The sequence below is a fragment of the Macaca mulatta genome, chromosome 15 (assembly GCF_049350105.2).
Source record: "Macaca mulatta isolate MMU2019108-1 chromosome 15, T2T-MMU8v2.0, whole genome shotgun sequence".
NCBI lineage: Eukaryota > Metazoa > Chordata > Mammalia > Primates > Cercopithecidae > Macaca > Macaca mulatta.
In genome coordinates this window covers 16678284-16694988 of record NC_133420.1, presented here as the reverse complement: position 1 = coordinate 16694988, position 16705 = coordinate 16678284, and the positions used below count along the sequence as shown (strand labels likewise).

The 16705-nt window shown below is 55.5% G+C and overlaps 2 protein-coding genes and 1 long non-coding RNA gene across 5 annotated transcripts in view; 2 read left to right on the top strand and 1 right to left on the bottom strand.

The window, feature by feature from the left end:
• The window catches only part of ABL1 (ABL proto-oncogene 1, non-receptor tyrosine kinase), a 185216-nt gene extending 177861 nt beyond the window's left edge, over positions 1–7355 (top strand). For 2 of the 3 annotated variants that reach the window (XM_015116551.3, XM_015116552.3), the window contains exons 10-11: positions 184–348; positions 3632–7355. In XM_015116551.3, coding sequence (XP_014972037.3) covers positions 184–348; positions 3632–5346 — 1880 coding nt within the window. In that variant the 3' untranslated portion in view covers positions 5347–7355. The remainder of the gene's footprint in view (positions 1–183; positions 349–3631) is intronic. The other variant, XR_013405373.1, reaches the window with a different exon arrangement.
• A 2025-nt stretch (positions 7356–9380) lies between these two features.
• Positions 9381–14782, top strand: LOC144335018 (uncharacterized). The gene is made up of 2 exons (XR_013405398.1): positions 9381–10352; positions 12400–14782. It is a non-coding gene; the product is annotated as an uncharacterized LOC144335018 (long non-coding RNA).
• On the bottom strand, positions 12413–16483 carry QRFP (pyroglutamylated RFamide peptide). Its single transcript, XM_015116550.3, has 3 exons — positions 16249–16483; positions 15369–15654; positions 12413–13541 (listed from the first exon to the last, which is right to left on the bottom strand). The coding sequence occupies exons 2-3, from the start codon at positions 15465–15467 to the stop codon at positions 13131–13133; spliced, it is 510 nt and encodes a 169-aa protein (XP_014972036.2). The 5' UTR covers positions 15468–15654; positions 16249–16483; the 3' UTR covers positions 12413–13130.
• Positions 16484–16705: the final 222 nt, after the last annotated feature.

Below are 16705 nucleotides of genomic sequence, written 5' to 3'. Positions count from 1 at the left end.
CTGCTGCAGCCCTGCAGAGTTCTGAGAAATGCTAAGGGCTGTTTCTCTGGCATCCACGTGCCTTTTCTTTAGTTGTGTGCACATGAGCACTGTTATCTTACAAAGAAAGAGAATCACCATACCAAGCCAACACCAGTACTGATGGCTACTGGATTTTTGTTTCTGTCCCTGTGTGATTCTTAGAAGTGGAAAAGGAGCTGGGGAAACAAGGCATCCGTGGGGCTGTGAGTACCTTGCTGCAGGCCCCAGAGCTGCCCACCAAGACGAGGACCTCCAGGAGAGCTGCGGAGCACAGAGACGCCACCGACGTGCCTGAGATGCCTCACTCCAAGGGCCAGGGAGAGAGCGGTATGTCCCCCACTCCCCTGAAACCCTGCTGCTCTTCCCCTCCCTGCCAGAGGCTACATTCGGGCCAGCATAGGCCAAAGGGAAGCTGTGAATGGAGCCCACACAGAAGTGCAGCCACAGCCTGTGTCAGTGGTTCAGCTTTGGAAGGAAGAAGGTTCTCCTCTCCCCACCTGCCTCCTGTCCCCTCCCTCTGGGAGTCCCTGAGGAGCATAGGCTCCAGCGGTCAGTTCAGTCCCATAGGCAGAGGTGCTTCTGGAGCCCGCCAAGGAGCTAGCCCATCTCCCACCTGTTAGCCGCGGCATCTGTGGTTGCTGTCTCAGAGCAGATGCAACAATAGTAATCACCAGGCTGCGTGATGAGCAGCTCAGGGTGAAGGCACTGATGTAACAAGCTCGCTGCAGCCAGGCGGAACCAGGACACGCCCGTGGACAGAGCCCGTGTCCTGGTGGTCTCTGGGAAGAACATGTTTCTGGTGCCGTTGCCTAGGCAAGCGAGGGAGTTGGGATCAGCTCAGGAGGGTCTCAAAACACTAGCAATAATAATATTTGCCAACATTTATGTAGTGTGCCTACAGGCCAGGCTCTGTTCTGTGTTCGTGGTTGGCCCCCAGAACCAGCAGTCCAGGTTCTGCTGCAGACCAGCTGAACAAAAGCATTGAAGGGTATATTCGTTTGTTTTCATGCTGCTGATAAAGACATACCCAAGACTGCGTAATTTATTAAGGAAAGAAGTTTCACCAACTCACAGTTCTACATGACTAGGGAGGCTTCACAATCATGGCTGAAGGCGAATGAGGAGCAAAGTCATGTCTTATTTGGTGGCAGGCAAGAGATCTTGTGCAGGGGAAGTCCGCTTTATAAAACCATCAGATCTTGTGAGACTTATTCACTACCACGAGAATGTGGGAGAAACTGCCCCATGATTCATTTATCTCCACCTGACCCCGCCCTTGACACATGGGGGTTATTACCATTCAAGGTGAGATTTGGGTGGGGACTCAGCTAAACCATATTGGAGGTGGGGGCTAGGCCAAGCATCTGGGTTCGTAGAGGATCCTGGGGATGGCAATAGTGGACTCCATTCTAATGGACCACAGACTGGGTACATGTGAAGGGACCAGACAAATCCCCACTTCATGGAGATTTATGGTGGGATGTTTACTGACAGCAGAATCTATAAACCTGAGTTTTCTTTATCACATACTCATATTAGTTAAATTAAAAAAAAATGAACATGCAGCCCATATATATGGTGTATAAAGTACATACGTCTACTACCGTAGGAGTATAGTGTGTATGTTATGTACCAAAACGCACATTTCAAAGGCTTGCATGCTAAATAAGTCCAAATTAACAATGCTTCACCCCTGCTGGGTCATCTCGCTCACCCCCTTGGAGGTTATGGCATATAGACTGTCCAGAAGCTTCCACCCTCCCTCCTCCTGTTGGTTTTCCTGATTTCAGGTGGCTGAGCAGTGGGGGGAGGCCTCTGTGGGAACGCTGTGTGATCAGCAGTCATGTTCATTTATGCCTGTCAGTCTCATCTGAGGGGTATTTTGATAGTGATCTCTTGGTGAGCCGAGGGTGTCAATTAACTGCTCAGTGCTGAAATCGAGTGGTGCATAATTCATTACAATTTCACTCTCCTGGCCTCCTTCTACTAGATTAAAGTTCTGAGAGGGCTTTGGCGTTCCCTGATTCAGATGTCCCGCGTGCTGCCTTGGGTTCTGATAAATGCACACTGGTACCTCTGTTCTGAGTTACAGGTGCCAACAGAAAACCTCTTCTTGCAAGCTGACCTCTGAGGGAAAATTCTGTTATTCACTAGCAGGAGCTTGGCAACACCAAAAAGATTTTTTTTTTTTGAGAAGGAGTCTCACTCTGTTGCCAGGCTGGAGTGCAGTGGCGTGATCCCGGCTCACTGCAACCTCCGCCTCCCAGGTTCAAGCAATTCTCCTGCCTCATCCTTCTGAGTAGGTGGGACTATAGGCGTGTGCCACCATGCCCAGCTAATTTTTGCATTTTTTAGTAGAGATTGGGTTTCACCATGTTGGCCAGGATGGTCTCGATCTCTTGACCTCGTGATCCACCCGCCTTGGCCTTCCAAAGTGCTGGGATGACAGATGTGAGCCACCGCTTCTGGCTACCAAAAAGATTTCTTATAAGCTATGATTCATATTTTAAAAGTGCTCATTAAAAAACTGTTGGCCAGGTGTGGTGGCTCACACCTGTCATCCCAGCACTTTGGGAGGCCAAAGTGGGCGAATCATGAGGTCAGGCTCCCTTGGCACAAGCTGGGGGCTGCCCCCACCCCATGCTCCCAGAGGAGCACCCAAGCATCTGGGCTCAGACAGGCCTGGATCTGATAACCGGCTCTGATGCCCACCATCCATGAGGCCAGGCAAGTAGTCCCTTCTCTCCGTCTGTCCTCAGCTTTCTCACTTGTAACCGTGCTACAGCGCTGTTGTGAGAATGCACAGCAGATGACGTTGTAAAGGTGAAGCACGTGTCACGTTCCTCTCAATAAAGCCGTCATTGCTGTTAGGATTGTTGTTAGGAAAGGCTTTGAGCCAGGTGCAGTGGCTCATGCCTGTAATCGTAGCACTTTGGGAGGCCAAGGCGGGTTGATCACCTGAGGTCAGGAGTTTGAGACCAGCCTGACCACCATGGTGAAACCTGTCTCTTCTAAAAATACAAAATTAGCCACGCGTGGTAGCGCGTGCCTGTAATCCCAGCTACTTGGGAGGCTGAGGCAGGAGAACTGTTTGAACCTGGGAGGCGGAGGTTGCAGTGAGCTGAGATTGCGCCACTTCACTCCAGCCTAGGCAATGAGCGAGACTCCAACTCAAAAGAAAAGCTTTGGTCTCTTTCCCTGAAGATGGGAACAAAAAGCTGGATGGCCCTGGCCTTTTCATCCCTGCAGTGGTTTACTTTAAGGCAGCAGTCCCCCAACCCACCCACATCACTCTGGTGAGTAAAAACGATGACAAGGCCAAGCAAAGGGTCAAAACTTGTGGCTTTCCTGCCAGCCAGCTAGCTGATAGGCCTACAAGGAGTTCTGGGAATAAGGGGCTATGTCCCACTGTGGGGAAGGGACAATGGGCCATTATGCATAGGAGATAAGAAGGGTTCACCTTGGACAATTTTTTTGTTTGTTTGTTTTGGCTGGAGTGCAGTGGCGAGATCTCAGCTCACTGCAACCTCTGCCTCTATGGTTCAAGCGATTCTCCTGCCTTAGCCTCTGGAGTTGTCTGGAGTTGTCAGCTCTTCCCCTTGCGTTTCAGATCCTCTGGACCATGAGCCTGCCGTGTCTCCATTGCTCCCTCGAAAAGAGCGAGGTCCCCTGGAGGGCGGCCTGAATGAGGATGAACGCCTTCTCCCCAAAGACAAAAAGACCAACTTGTTCAGCGCCTTGATCAAGAAGAAGAAGAAGACAGCCCCAACCCCTCCCAAACGCAGCAGCTCCTTCCGGGAGATGGACGGCCAGCCGGAGCGCAGGGGGGCCGGCGAGGAAGAGGGCCGAGACATCAGCAATGGGGCGCTGGCTCTCACCCCTTTGGACACAGCTGACCCAGCCAAGTCCCCAAAGCCCAGCAATGGGGCTGGGGTCCCCAATGGAGCCCTCCGGGAGTCTGGGGGCTCAGGCTTTCGGTCTCCCCACCTGTGGAAGAAGTCCAGCACACTGACCAGCAGCCGCCTGGCCACTGGCGAGGAGGAGGGTGGTGGCAGCTCCAGCAAGCGCTTCCTGCGCTCCTGCTCGGCCTCCTGCGTTCCCCACGGGGCCAAGGACACAGAGTGGAGGTCGGTCACGCTGCCTCGGGACTTGCAGTCTACGGGAAGACAGTTTGACTCGTCCACATTTGGAGGGCACAAAAGTGAGAAGCCGGCTCTGCCTCGGAAGAGGGCAGGGGAGAACAGGTCTGACCAGGTGGCCCGAGGCACAGTAACGCCCCCGCCCAGGCTGGTGAAAAAGAACGAGGAAGCTGCTGATGAGGTCTTCAAAGACATCATGGAGTCCAGCCCAGGCTCCAGCCCGCCCAACCTGACTCCAAAACCCCTCCGGCGGCAGGTCATGATGGCCCCTGCCTCAGGCCTCCCCCACAAGGAAGAAGCTGGAAAGGGCAGTGCCTTAGGGACCCCTGCTGCAGCTGAGCCAGTGACCCCCACCAGCAAAGCAGGCTCAGGTGCACCAGGAGGCACCAGCAAGGGCCCCGCCGAGGAGTCCAGAATAAGGAGGCACAAGCACTCCTCTGAGTCGCCAGGAAGGGACAAGGGGAAATTGTCCAGGCTCAAACCTGCCCCGCCGCCCCCACCAGCAGCCTCTGCAGGGAAGGCTGGAGGAAAGCCCTCGCAGAGCCCGAGCCAGGAGGCGGCTGGGGAGGCAGGCCCGGGTGCAAAGACAAAAGCCACGAGCCTGGTTGATGCTGTGAACAGTGATGCTGCCAAGCCCAGCCAGCCAGGAGAGGGACTCAAAAAGCCCGTGCTCCCGGCCACTCCAAAGCCACAGTCCACCAAGCCGTCGGGGACCCCCATCAGCCCAGCCCCCATTCCCTCCACGTTGCCAACAGCATCCTCAGCCCTGGCAGGGGACCAGCCGTCTTCCACTGCCTTCATCCCTCTCATATCAACCCGAGTGTCTCTTCGGAAAACCCGCCAACCTCCAGAGCGGATCGCCAGTGGCGCCATCACCAAGGGCGTGGTCCTAGACAGCACCGAGGCGCTGTGCCTCGCCATCTCTAGGAACTCAGAGCAGATGGCCAGCCACAGTGCAGTGCTCGAGGCCGGCAAAAACCTCTACACGTTCTGCGTGAGCTACGTGGATTCCATCCAGCAAATGAGGAACAAGTTTGCCTTCCGAGAGGCCATCAACAAACTGGAGAATAATCTCCGGGAGCTTCAGATCTGCCCGGCGACAGCAGGCAGTGGTCCGGCAGCCACTCAGGACTTCAGCAAGCTCCTCAGTTCGGTGAAGGAAATCAGTGACATAGTGCAGAGGTAGCAGCAGTCAGGGGTCAGGTGTCAGGCCCGCCGGAGCTGCCTGCAGCACATGCGGGCTCTCCCATACCCGTGACAGTGGCTGACAAGGGACCAGTGAGTCAGCACCTTGGCCCAGGAGCTCTGCACCAGGCAGAGCTGAGGGCCCTGTGGAGTCCAGCTCTACTACCTACGTTTGCACCGCCTACCCTCCCGCACCTTCCTCTTCCCCACCCGGGCTCCCTGCTCCATCTCTGTCCTCGAGTTTTATCTGTGGAGTTCCTGCTCCGTGGACTGCAGTCAGCATGCCAGGACCCGCCAGCCCCGCTCCCACCTAGTGCTCCAGACTGAGCTCTCCAGGCCAGGTGGGAACAGCTGATGTGGAGTGTCCTTTTCATTTTTTCTCTCTGGAGCCCCTCCTCCCCTGGCTGGGCTTCTCCTTCCACTTCTCCAAGAATGGAAGCCTGAACCGAGGCCTTGTGCATCAGGCCCTCTGCCTGCACTCCCTGGCCTTGCCTGTCCTGTGCTGAAGACATGTTTCAAGAACCACATTTCGGGAAGGGCACACACGGGCATGCATCACGGCTGGTCAGTCTGTCCTCCGCTGCTGCCCGGGGTGGGGTGCACTCGCCATTTCCTCATGTGCAGGACAGCTCTTGATTTGGGTGGAAAACAGGGTGCTAAAGCCAACCAGCCTTTGAGTCCTGGGCAGGTGGGAGCTGAAAAGGATCGAGGCACGGGGCATGTGCTTTCCATCTGTCCTCTCCACATCCCCAGAGCGCAGCTCTTGCTCTCTTGTGACGTGCACTGTGAATCCTGGCAAGAAAGCTTGAGTCTCAAGGGTGGCAGGTCACTGTCACTGCCAACATCCCTCCCCCGACAGAATGGAGGCAGGGGACAAGGGAGGCAGTGGCTAGTTGGGTGAACAGCTGGTGCCAAATAGCCCCAGACTGGGCCCAGGCAGGTCTGCAAGGGCCCAGAGTGAACTTTCCTTTCACACATCTGGGTGCCCTGAAAGGGCCCTTCCCCTCCCCCACTCCTCTAAGACAAAGTAGATTCTTCCAAGGCCCTTTCCTTTGGAACAAGACAGTCTTTGCTTTTCTTGAAGCATTTCAAAGCCCTGCCTCTCTGTAGCCACCCTGAGAGAGAACAGAGCTGCCACCGGGCACCTGCGCACAGGCGGGAGGAAAGGGCCTGGGCAGTCCTGGTCCTGGCTGCACTCTAACTGGGCGAATGTCTTATTTAATTACCGTGAGTGACATAGCCTCATGTTCTGTGGGGGGTCATCAGGGAGTGTTAGGAAAACCACAAATGGAGCCCCTGAGTGAAAGCCTCGAGTGTTTCACAGAGCACGCCTGCCGTCTTCTCCCCGAGGCTGCCCCAGGCTGGAGCCCAGGTACAGGGGCTGTGACTCTGGGCAGGGACCCGGGGTCTCCTGGACCTTGACAGAACAGCTAACTCCAAGAGCAGTGGGCAGGTGGCCGCCCCCGAGGCTTCACGCTGGGAGAGCCAGGAGGAGCCACCTTCCCGCCTCCCACGCTGCCTCGTGCCAGCAGCCTCGCACAGGCCCTAGCTTTGTACTCATCACCTAAACTTGTACTTTATTTTTCTGGTAGAAATGGTTTCCTCTGGATCGTTTTATGCGGTTCTTACAGCACATCACCTCTTTGCCCCCGACGGGTGTGACGCAGCCTGAGGGAGGCACTAGTCACCGACAGCGGCCTTGAAGACAAAGCAGAGCGCCCACCCAGGTCCCCCGACTGCCCGTTTCCATGAGGTACTGGTCCCTTCTTTCTGTTAACGTGACGTGCCACTCTATTTTACACGCATCTGTTGGTATGCATCTTTTATAGACGCTCTTTTATAAGTGGCGTGTGCACAGCGCCCTGCCCTGCTCCCTCGGATGCCTGTGGTGGCTCCTCTGCTTCTCTGGGTCCAGTGCATTTTGTTTCTGTATATGATTCTCTGTGTTTTTTTTGAATCCAAATCTGTCCTCTGTAGTATTTTTTAAATAAATCAGTGTTTACATTAGAATCCTTGGCAGATTGCTTCGGCCTGTGATCCTGCCCTGTTGTTCTGAGCCTGTGATGGGGGGGCGGCCGGGATATAGTGGGTTCCGGTTTTCCCAACAGGGCTGGGGTCCAGCATCAGGTCTTAAGAGCAGAATAGTGGCAGGTTGCCCCCAGCTACCCAGAGCCTCTGCGGCCTGGGTGCCCACAGCCATCTTTCAGGCACTTGCCCTGCTATGCTTTGACCCTTTCTGTACCCTTGGCACTTACCTGCCGGCAGCTTGGCCCCACCAGCATCACTGGGAGTGGGCTGTGCCACTGTACAAGCCACGTCTGACTGGTGGTGTCAGGCTGTCGCAAAGACATGGAAGTGGGGTGACGAGGTCAGGTCCTGTGCTCCTTGCTGACTGAGGGCAAATCCCTCCCCACCTGCACCTGTTCTCTCTCCACCTTTCCGCCCTAAGCCCCCAGGCGTCCTCACTTATGTTCCTTGAGCCAGGTGTTTTAGATCTTTGTGTAGATGGGAAGGAGTGGAGGTGTGCTGGCCTTTGGGGCCCGGGAAGGCCATCTCAGACTGAGCCCCACCACCCTTTCCTGGCTTAGTCCCCACCGAGCTGACAGCTTGGAAAGGGGCAGTTGGGAAGTGAGTAGCGCACTCCGATAATGATACTGATCAGGCCAGCGGGTTTGTCAGGGGTGCGAATCCTGCTTAGCAGAGCATATGAAGATCACAGTTCGGTGAAGCTCCCCTTGAGAGACCTGGAGCGAGACGTGCTGTGCGGCGGGTGACAGGTGGAACTCCAGCCGGGCCAGGGCTGGTGGCGCCCGCCATAGGGCTCTCACAGTGAGTGGCTGTGAGCAGTGCCAGGCACCAGATTCTCCGCTTTTCATTTTACAGGGACAAAACCAGGCTGGGGCCCCCAGTTTCCTTGCCAGTTGAACCATAGCTGGCCACCAGATCCACCAAGCCTGGGGCTTCTCAGGGCTGTCCTTTGAATGGCTGCTCCTCCCAGGTCTGAACGAAGACATGGGACAATTCTGGTGACAGCCACAGCTGGTGGCTTCTTCCTTGTGTCAGATGTGGACTGTCACCCTGCCCTCCCAGCGCTAATCACTGAGGCTGTGTGTCCAGAGTCATCATGTCCAGAGTCAGCTCCTGCACGTGAGGCCAGTCAGCCACACTGGGGCTGTGTGGAGGAGGACGCCTCTCACCTCCCGAATGGGCGTCTTTCCTGGGTGTCACCTGAGCTTAAAAAGCTGAGTTTGGTCTAGACATTCTAAGACAGTGGTTTCTTAACCTTTTCTGGGTCACAAAACCTCCTGAGAACCTAATGAAAACTGGATCCCAGCCCCAGAAAAATGCACCTGTGTGCACACACCCGGCAGTTTCCAGGTCTTTTCGAGTCCTGCCTTCGAGGTCCGTTGTTATTATTTACGAAACACCAACCTAAGGTATTAGACATTTTCTTAAAAGGCCAGGCAGGGTGGCTCATGCCTGTAATCCCAGCACTTTGGGAGGCTGAGGTGGGTGGATTGCTTGAGGCCGGGAGTTCAAGACCAGCCTGGGCAACATAGACCCCATCTCTACAAAAAATACAAAAACTAGCTGGGTGGCACGCGCCAGTAGTCAGGAGGCTAAGGTGGGAGGATTGCTTGAGCCCAGGAGGCGGCGGTTGCAGTGAGCTATGATCACACCACTAGACTCTCTAGCTGGGGCAACAGAGTAAGACCCTGTCTCAAAAAAAAATTTTTTTTTCCTTTTTTTGAGACAGAGTTTTGCTCTTGTCTCCCAGACTGGAGTGCAATGGCGAAACCTCCGCTCACTGCAACCTCCGCCTCCCAGGTTCAAGCGATTCTCCTGCCTCAGCCTCCAGAGTAGCTGGGACTACAGTTGCCCGCCACCACGCCCGGCTAATTTTTGTATTTTTAGTGGAGATGGAGTTTCACCATGTTGGCCAGGATGGTCTCGATCTCTTGACCTCATGATCTGCCCACCTTGGCCTCCCAAAGTGCTGGGATTATAGGCGTGAGCCAGTGCGCCCAGCCCACCACTTTTTTTTTTTTTTTTTTTTTTTTTTTTGAGACGGAGTCTTGCTCTGTTGCCCAGGCTGGAGTCCAGTGATGCCTTCTCGACTCACTGCAAGCTCCGCCTCCTGGGTTCATACCATTCTCCTGCCTCAGCCTCCCGAGTAGCTGGGACTACAGGCGCCCACCACCACGCCTGGCTAATTTTTTGTATTTTTAGTAGAGACGGGGTTTCACCATGTTAGCCACAATGGTCTTGATCTCCTGACCTCGTGATCCACCCGCCTCAGCCTCCCAAAGTGCTGGGATTACAGGCGTGAGCCACCACGCCCAGCGAAGCCCACCACTTTTTTTTAATGAAGGAGTTTTTGTTACTGTCCTCCTTTGACAGGTAAGGAAGCTGAGAGGCTCAGAGATGTCAGGCAGCTCTGCCAAGGTCACACAGCATGTGCCTACCATGGCAGCCTAATTTGTAGACAGTGCAGACAGCCCCAACAGGACCAGGAGAGAGCTGTGCCCAGGGCCGGATTCGTCCCTCCACAGTGGAAGAGAAGCAGCCAAATATTATAGCCAGCCCAGCAACTTGGGCGGCAGAGATCTTTTACAGGAGGCCTTCCTGAATGGAGTGCCCTGGGGAAGCAAACTCTAAATGTCCTTGTACAAGAAGACATTAGGTGAAACCAGACTGACCATAGTGTCCCTCTCAGCACTGCCCTTGTCCCTGGGGGTCACCTAACGTCTTGCTCCCCTGCCCCCACACTCCAGTGGATACCACTGCTGTAATCAGGGAACCCTCTGAGCTCTTTTTATAGGAGGGCATTTCTGAGGGGCCAAGGAGCTGTGGATTGGAGGAGCACCAGCAGCACGGGGCATGACCCCGTTCCCGCCCAGAATCTGGAAAGTACCGTGTCAGGCTCTTCAGTGAAATGTGTCAAGCAGCGTCTTTGGCACTGGGCAAAGTTAGGACGAGGTGGTTTCCCTCTTGATGACTACAGCAGCTGTCTGGCTGGCCGCCCCCAGGAGCCTGTTTTGTTTGGGGTTTTTTTCTTAAATATTTTTATTAATATTTCGAACATACAGGAAAAGACAATTATTTTCCATTCATCTTGATAGCTAAATACCTTTAGATCTACACACCAAGATGAAGACCGCCTTGTGTCTTGGATAAATGGAACGAGCAGATGCAGGCAGCTCGCAGGTGCTCTGGGCTGAAGGAGTTGGAACTGCCAGGCCAGGTGGAGTGAGCCAGCACCGCCCAGGGGAGCTTCACCTCTCTGCTTCCAAAATACATGTTTTCTAGAGTATCACCTTCACCGTCCTGGAGAGGGGTCATCTTACCTGTGGAGGAGAGAGCGAGGGCTGAGGGGGCACGGGGGTGGCATGAGAGGCCCAAAGACCTTGACAGACACGGTGGGCTTGGCAGCGGGGCACGGGGTTAAAGAGGAAGCTTAGCCAAGCCCAGCGGGAGTTGATTTGACAGCAGTGCCCTTAGCAGCTTGATTGTTCGGATTTTCAGGGCTATTGAGCTCAAGTGTACAAGCAAACTGGAAAGAATAGCTTTGTTGGGTTTTTTAAAATGATAAAAGCATAATGACAGCATATCCACTGCTTTGAAGGCATCCCCCACCCCCGTGTTCTTTATCTCAGGTTTCTCCATCAAGGTTAATCTAATCCTGCTAAATTAACAGCCAGCCAGTGCATCCCCAAAGAGCCTGTGGAATGTGCAGGGTGGTTCAGCCTCGGTGTTCTCTAAAGTACTGGCCGTGGGTGACTCCTTGCTCAGGGTACAGAAGCTGGCAAGTGACGGGTGGCCCGGGGACCTTGCTTCAGGGTGTCCCTCTGCCCTCAGTCTGCTGTGTTTCACCCGGTCTCTGGTGAGCACATTCTCTGGCTGCTTTGCGTGAATGAGCCAAGGAAGGGATTGATCTAGCTTACTGCCTCCCCCTCCCTTGAGTCAAGCAGAATGGGGTGCATGAGCACACCTACGGTGAGCGAATCTGTTCACCCTGTGCCAGGGCCATCCTTAGAGCAAGGACCCCGGGGATGTGTCCGTCCCCATCAGTGTCATGTCAGCAAGCGGTGACAACATCCCTTTGCGGGAGGCATCCTGAACCACTGTGTCATCGGACAATGGCAGACCCCAAGAGAACAATGTGCCCCACACCCCCACCCCCACCAGCCTCAGGAATCATTGTCTTGTCCCCATCACAGCAGCCCTAAGACTCAGGGCACATGCGCCAAGCCTAGGGGTCCTCAGTGTCTGTGTGGGAAGCGGTGGGGAAGTGGTGAGGAGCTCCCGGAGAAGGCGGCAGCTTTCATACCAGGTGATGTTCTGACTCCAGTGTTCTCTCCCATCTCAGCACCCATTCCGCTCCCCAGTCAGGTTGGTTCTTTGTGGCTCAGATCTGTCACCCCTTAATGAAGTGGCTTTCTGGCTGCCAAGGATTGAGAGCTGCTACTGAGGAGTATAAGTCACTAATAGCATGGAAAACACTGTGAAATGCTCCAAGGTGCCAAGCTGGGCCCAGCCCAGTGTGGTTCTAAAAGGCTAATAAAAATCCACCAATTAATTGTGACAGCTCAATGGGAAATTATTCAATTGTGAACAGGGGCAAGCTGCAGCTCAAAAGGAGGAGGGGAGGGGTTGCCATAGTAACATCAATGTAAGTTCTCATCTCAGCAGCGGAAGCCAGCCCGGGAGTGAGCAGCATCCGACGGCTGCCTCTGACACGGGATGGGATGCAGGAGACACCAAAGGCGCGTTTGAAACGGATGCTCTGCCTGGCCTCAGGCCTGCAGCCACTCCCGGCTGAGCGTGGGCTCTCCCCGGCGCAGAGAAATTGTTTTCCGAATGCTCCTCGCTCTTAGGAAACCTGGGAAGGAGCAGCCGGGTGGAAGTGAAAAGCACATGTATTGTGTTCCTCTGCACCTTTGACCAACTGCCAGTTACAGGGATCTAGGGGAGGGGTGTTTGGGTCCAGGTAACAGGAGCTCCATCTCCCCAAAGGCAAGGCACCCAGAACCCAGACTGTGGGGGCGGCCAGCATTCCAGTATGGTTTTGCAGTTGTCACACCTTTTATTTGAAAAGATACACACGACATATTCTGATTTTGAACAAATGAAATGCAACCTTGCTGTAGCAAAAACGTATTCCTTCCCAATGCATCTCCCAGGAGACTCCTGGCCGGGCTAACACTGGGCTGCGGAGAAGGGCGGCCATCAGAGGGGAAGGCTCACCACAGCAGGGGCTTCTTGCCAGGGGGATCTGGTGCTAAAGGGATGGAGAAGGGGATCGGATTCTTTTTTTCCGTTTTTAACTTTCAGAACCATCCTCTGTACCCAGTGGAATGTACTCATTTGCACTCTGATGTCAGCTGCAGTTGTCCCTATAGACTGTCACAACTTTGATTACCCAACTGTAAGTCCTCAGCCCGCTGCCTGGCTCTGCTATTCCCATTCATGGCCCAGCCACAGCCTCAGCTCCGTGCCCCTGGGGCCAGGGGGCTGCTCCGAGTCAGAGCCCCAGGGGAAGAGAGAGGCTGGGACGACCGAGGCGCCAAGACAGCCTCCTTTTTGACACTGCCTAGTTTTTCGCTTCAGCAAAGTTGGAAATCAAAAGCAAGCACCCTCCTAACCTGTCCTTCCATGGATCGTTCATCGTAACCATGCCTACACCACCTGGGTGTCGTGGTCTTTGAGACTGGGGGAGAAGGCAGGAGTGAAGACAATGGGGGTGAGTCCAAACAGCAAACCCTTCCAAGGCATCCTGGCCCTTCACCGACGACCGAAGCGGAAGCTGAAGCCGCCTTTCTTCCTGCTGTAGCCATTGAGCTCCTCAGCCAGGTTCCCTAACGGGCCGCTGGCCTTCACCCCTCCGGCAGGGAGGAAGTCGTCGGCCTCACTGCCTTCATCCTGCCTCCCGAAGCGGAACCTGCAGCCGGCATGCTCTCTGCCCGATGTCTGCAGCCCCCTGGTTATGACAAGCAGGGCCTGTGGCTGTGAAGCTCTCGGCCACCGAGAGGAGCCCCACACAGAGTGGGGTCGGGGCCCCTCGGCCAGGTCGGCCCAGCTTTCTCTGGCTCCAGTGCCACCCATGGCGTCTGTGGGCTCTCTTCTGTCCAGTAGAGGAAAGCAGGTGCCCAGCGGCAGGAGGAGGAGGCAGACCAGGGGGTAGGACCTTACCATCTGACCCAGAGGAGAGAGAGGCAGAGTTACAAGCTGCACGTGTGGCCAAGTGCAACTCACCACAATGTTTCCCCGGGACAGGCCGCCAGCATAGGTGTGAGCAGAGGGCTCAGCTGAGCCCGGCTTCTGAGCAATGCTGGGACTAGGCCACTGTTGTATTAGGATCTGGAGGTGACTGTACCAATTAGGCCGGTTCTTTTCCTGCAGTCCCCACGATCTGCCTGCCTGGGCAGCTTAGCGCTGTAAATCCACTGCTGGATGGCAGAGCAGTGCCCAGGCGGCCCCGGGAGAGTCAGCAAATTTATGCTCATTTTTCTCTTATTATAAAATAGCCGTATCATTGCAGAACTGTGGGGTGGAAAGTTAAAAGCATCAATCTCCCTTAGTTTTCAACTTAATACTAAATGGGTCTAGCTCTGCCGTTTAGCTGGGACATCCTGCTAATGTCTCTTTCACGTGGGAACGAGTTGCTCCTGAAAGCCAGAAACAGATTTGATGGTCCTGGCCTAATTCGGACACCCACCTGGGAAGGAGCGTGCAGACACCGCTGGGGCCTGGGCACCATAGGTCTGCCAGGCTCCGAGCTAAGAGCTCTCACGTGATTGTACTTCATCTTCTTAGTCATCCTGCTAGGTAGGTCCTGCCAGTCCCACTTTTTCAGGCAACAAAACTCAGAAAAACTGAGATTGTGCCCAGGCCACACAGCTAGAAAGTGGAGGCTCTGAATTCACAATTGTAATGGCCGGACGGCTTCTTCAAGAAGCATACATATCTGCTAGGTCCTCCCAACCCTCCTGTTTCGCAGGCGTGGCATCAGGCTCAAACAGCTGAGGTGACTTGCCCCAGATCGCATGGCCTTACCAGTGCCAGAGCTGGAGTTCAGTCCCAGATCTAACTGGGCTTGACTCAGGAAGGCGTGCCCTAAGTCCCTACTCTGTACTCCACATGGCACTCGGGGTATCTGAAACCCATCCTCCTGGAATGAACCTGCCCTGGAAGCACTTGCTCCCTTGTCTAGCAAAGGAAGCCTTTTTGACAGTGACTGCAGGGGAGCTGGAGCTGGCTTGTCCTCTGCTGAGTCAAACTGAGGCCAGAATAGAGAGCACCGGCCCTGGAGAAGACAGTACAGGAGTCCCCAGAGCCCTTTCCAGAAATGGCTCCCTTGAACACATTTCAAAGAAGCGAGCTCAGCCAGGAAGCTTTTAAAAAAATAATAAACGCAACCCCAATTTCTACCCGAATCCAGTTCGAAGCTTCTCTCGTCCCCCAGGGATGGAGCGACCTCCCTCACATACCACCAGGAAAACCTTCCCATCAGGGCACAGAGTGGGGCTTCCACGAGGTGGTTTTCCGCAGGGGCCCAGCCCCATTCCCTCCTCATAGAAAGCACTCTGCTGACTGTGATGTGGACTGGGGACCGTTCCATCCTGGTGGATGAATCCACCTGGGAGTAGCCGCTGGGTGTCTAGAAAGGAGACACCCTGACACAGAGCAGGCCCTGGACCCCTTCATGCACCCCTTTGAGAATCTGGTAGAAACTGGGGGTGTTCATCACTGGAAAGGGGGCCCCAGCGCAAGTCAGGGCTTCAGGCCCCACAGCCAGGAAGCAGCAGGGAAAGCATAGGGGTGAGGCTGGGTCGCAGCCCTGGCAGGGCAGCCGTGACCAGTCTGTGCTGCTCCGGGCTGTTGGCATGTGAGGCACTGGTGTCCCCTCTCCGGGTCCTCCCTCCCTGTACGTCTGTGTGCCCTCTGACTGCCCGTGCCTGGCTCCTGCCCGGGCAGGGCCTGAGCTGCAGTTCCTGCTGGGGACAGGGCATCTGTGCTCACCATGTGGCTGGGACTGCTCCCAGGAGGGCTGGCTGGTGGATTCTTGGGCTCCGGGGCTGGGCTGGGCAGAGCTGCTCTGGGTCCTCGTCCAGGAGGCATGGGCCCTAGGCTCTCCCCGCTTTATATGGCCCGCAGTGTGCTTGCCGCTGTGCCGACTGCCTGCTGCGCATTCCTGACCCTGGGATTCCATTGGGGACGCCGGTGGTGAAGGGGGCAGTGCTGACTGCATTGATTAAAAAAAAACCTAACACAGGATGTGGTCTGATGAGAGGGCAGGCGGGCTGCCCTTTGGAGGAGAGCAGACAGCATCATTAACTGCAAATTGTGGGCACAGACCCTTGAGTCCCTTGGTGGGGGTTCCAAGCCCACCCTTCATCACCCTAAGGGTCCTGTCTTTGTTGGGTCGGCCCCTCACTCTCCGGAGAGGACATGGGGTGGGTGGACGTCTACCCCCAACACACCTGCCCAGCTAGCAGGATGGCTCCCATGGGCAGGAAAGTCACAGAAACCCATGAGGCCCGTGTTTCAGAGGCACAGGACTGTGTGGCTAAGCCAGGTGCACCTCCCCGGCAGGTGGAGCCCTCGGCGGCATGTTCTCCAGGAACCAACCAAGGGGGGACCGCAGATGGCCCGGACAGCAGTGGAGCATTTGCCTGTGGCCCCCAGCCCCTCCTGCCCCATGCCCTGGGCAGCCCCGACTGTCTCTGAGAGTCACCTCTGGGAGGCCAGCGGGAGGACCCAGCCTCTGCTCCTTGCCCGGCAGAGACTCTCCCTCCACTGAAAGCAGGCAGGTGGGTGATGAGGCGGCCCCACCCCACCACTGTTGGAAACAGCACACAGGACCTCCCCCAGTCCAGGGGCCCTCACCCAGCTGACCTACCCCTGCATCTGGGGTGCTGGGGGGTCAGAAGTCATGGGAATAGAAAGCCTGTGGACACTTCCCCAGTGACCTGAGGAAGGCGTTGGAATCTCAACCCCCACTTCAGGGCTGAGCGCCCAGGTTCGAGCGGAGAGTCTGTGGATTGAAGCTGGTGACTGAGCTGTGCTGGCCAGAACCGGCTTCCATCCCCCAGGCCAGGGCTGCCTCCGATGGCCTGAGGTGCCCCTGTCCTGTGTGTGTGTGTGTGTGTGTGTGTATGCACCCACGTGAGTATGTGCACACGTGTGTGTGTATGTGTGTGCTCGTGAGACGGGGTGTGGTGTTCTTCTGTCTCCCTTGTTAGTGCTGGTTGATTCAGACAGTGAGTGCCAGTTATCCATGGGGTGCCTCCCAGGGTGGGTCCCTACCATGCTGTGAGTCTGAACCGGATGCCTGCCCTCTGGGTGCCTCAGTGCCC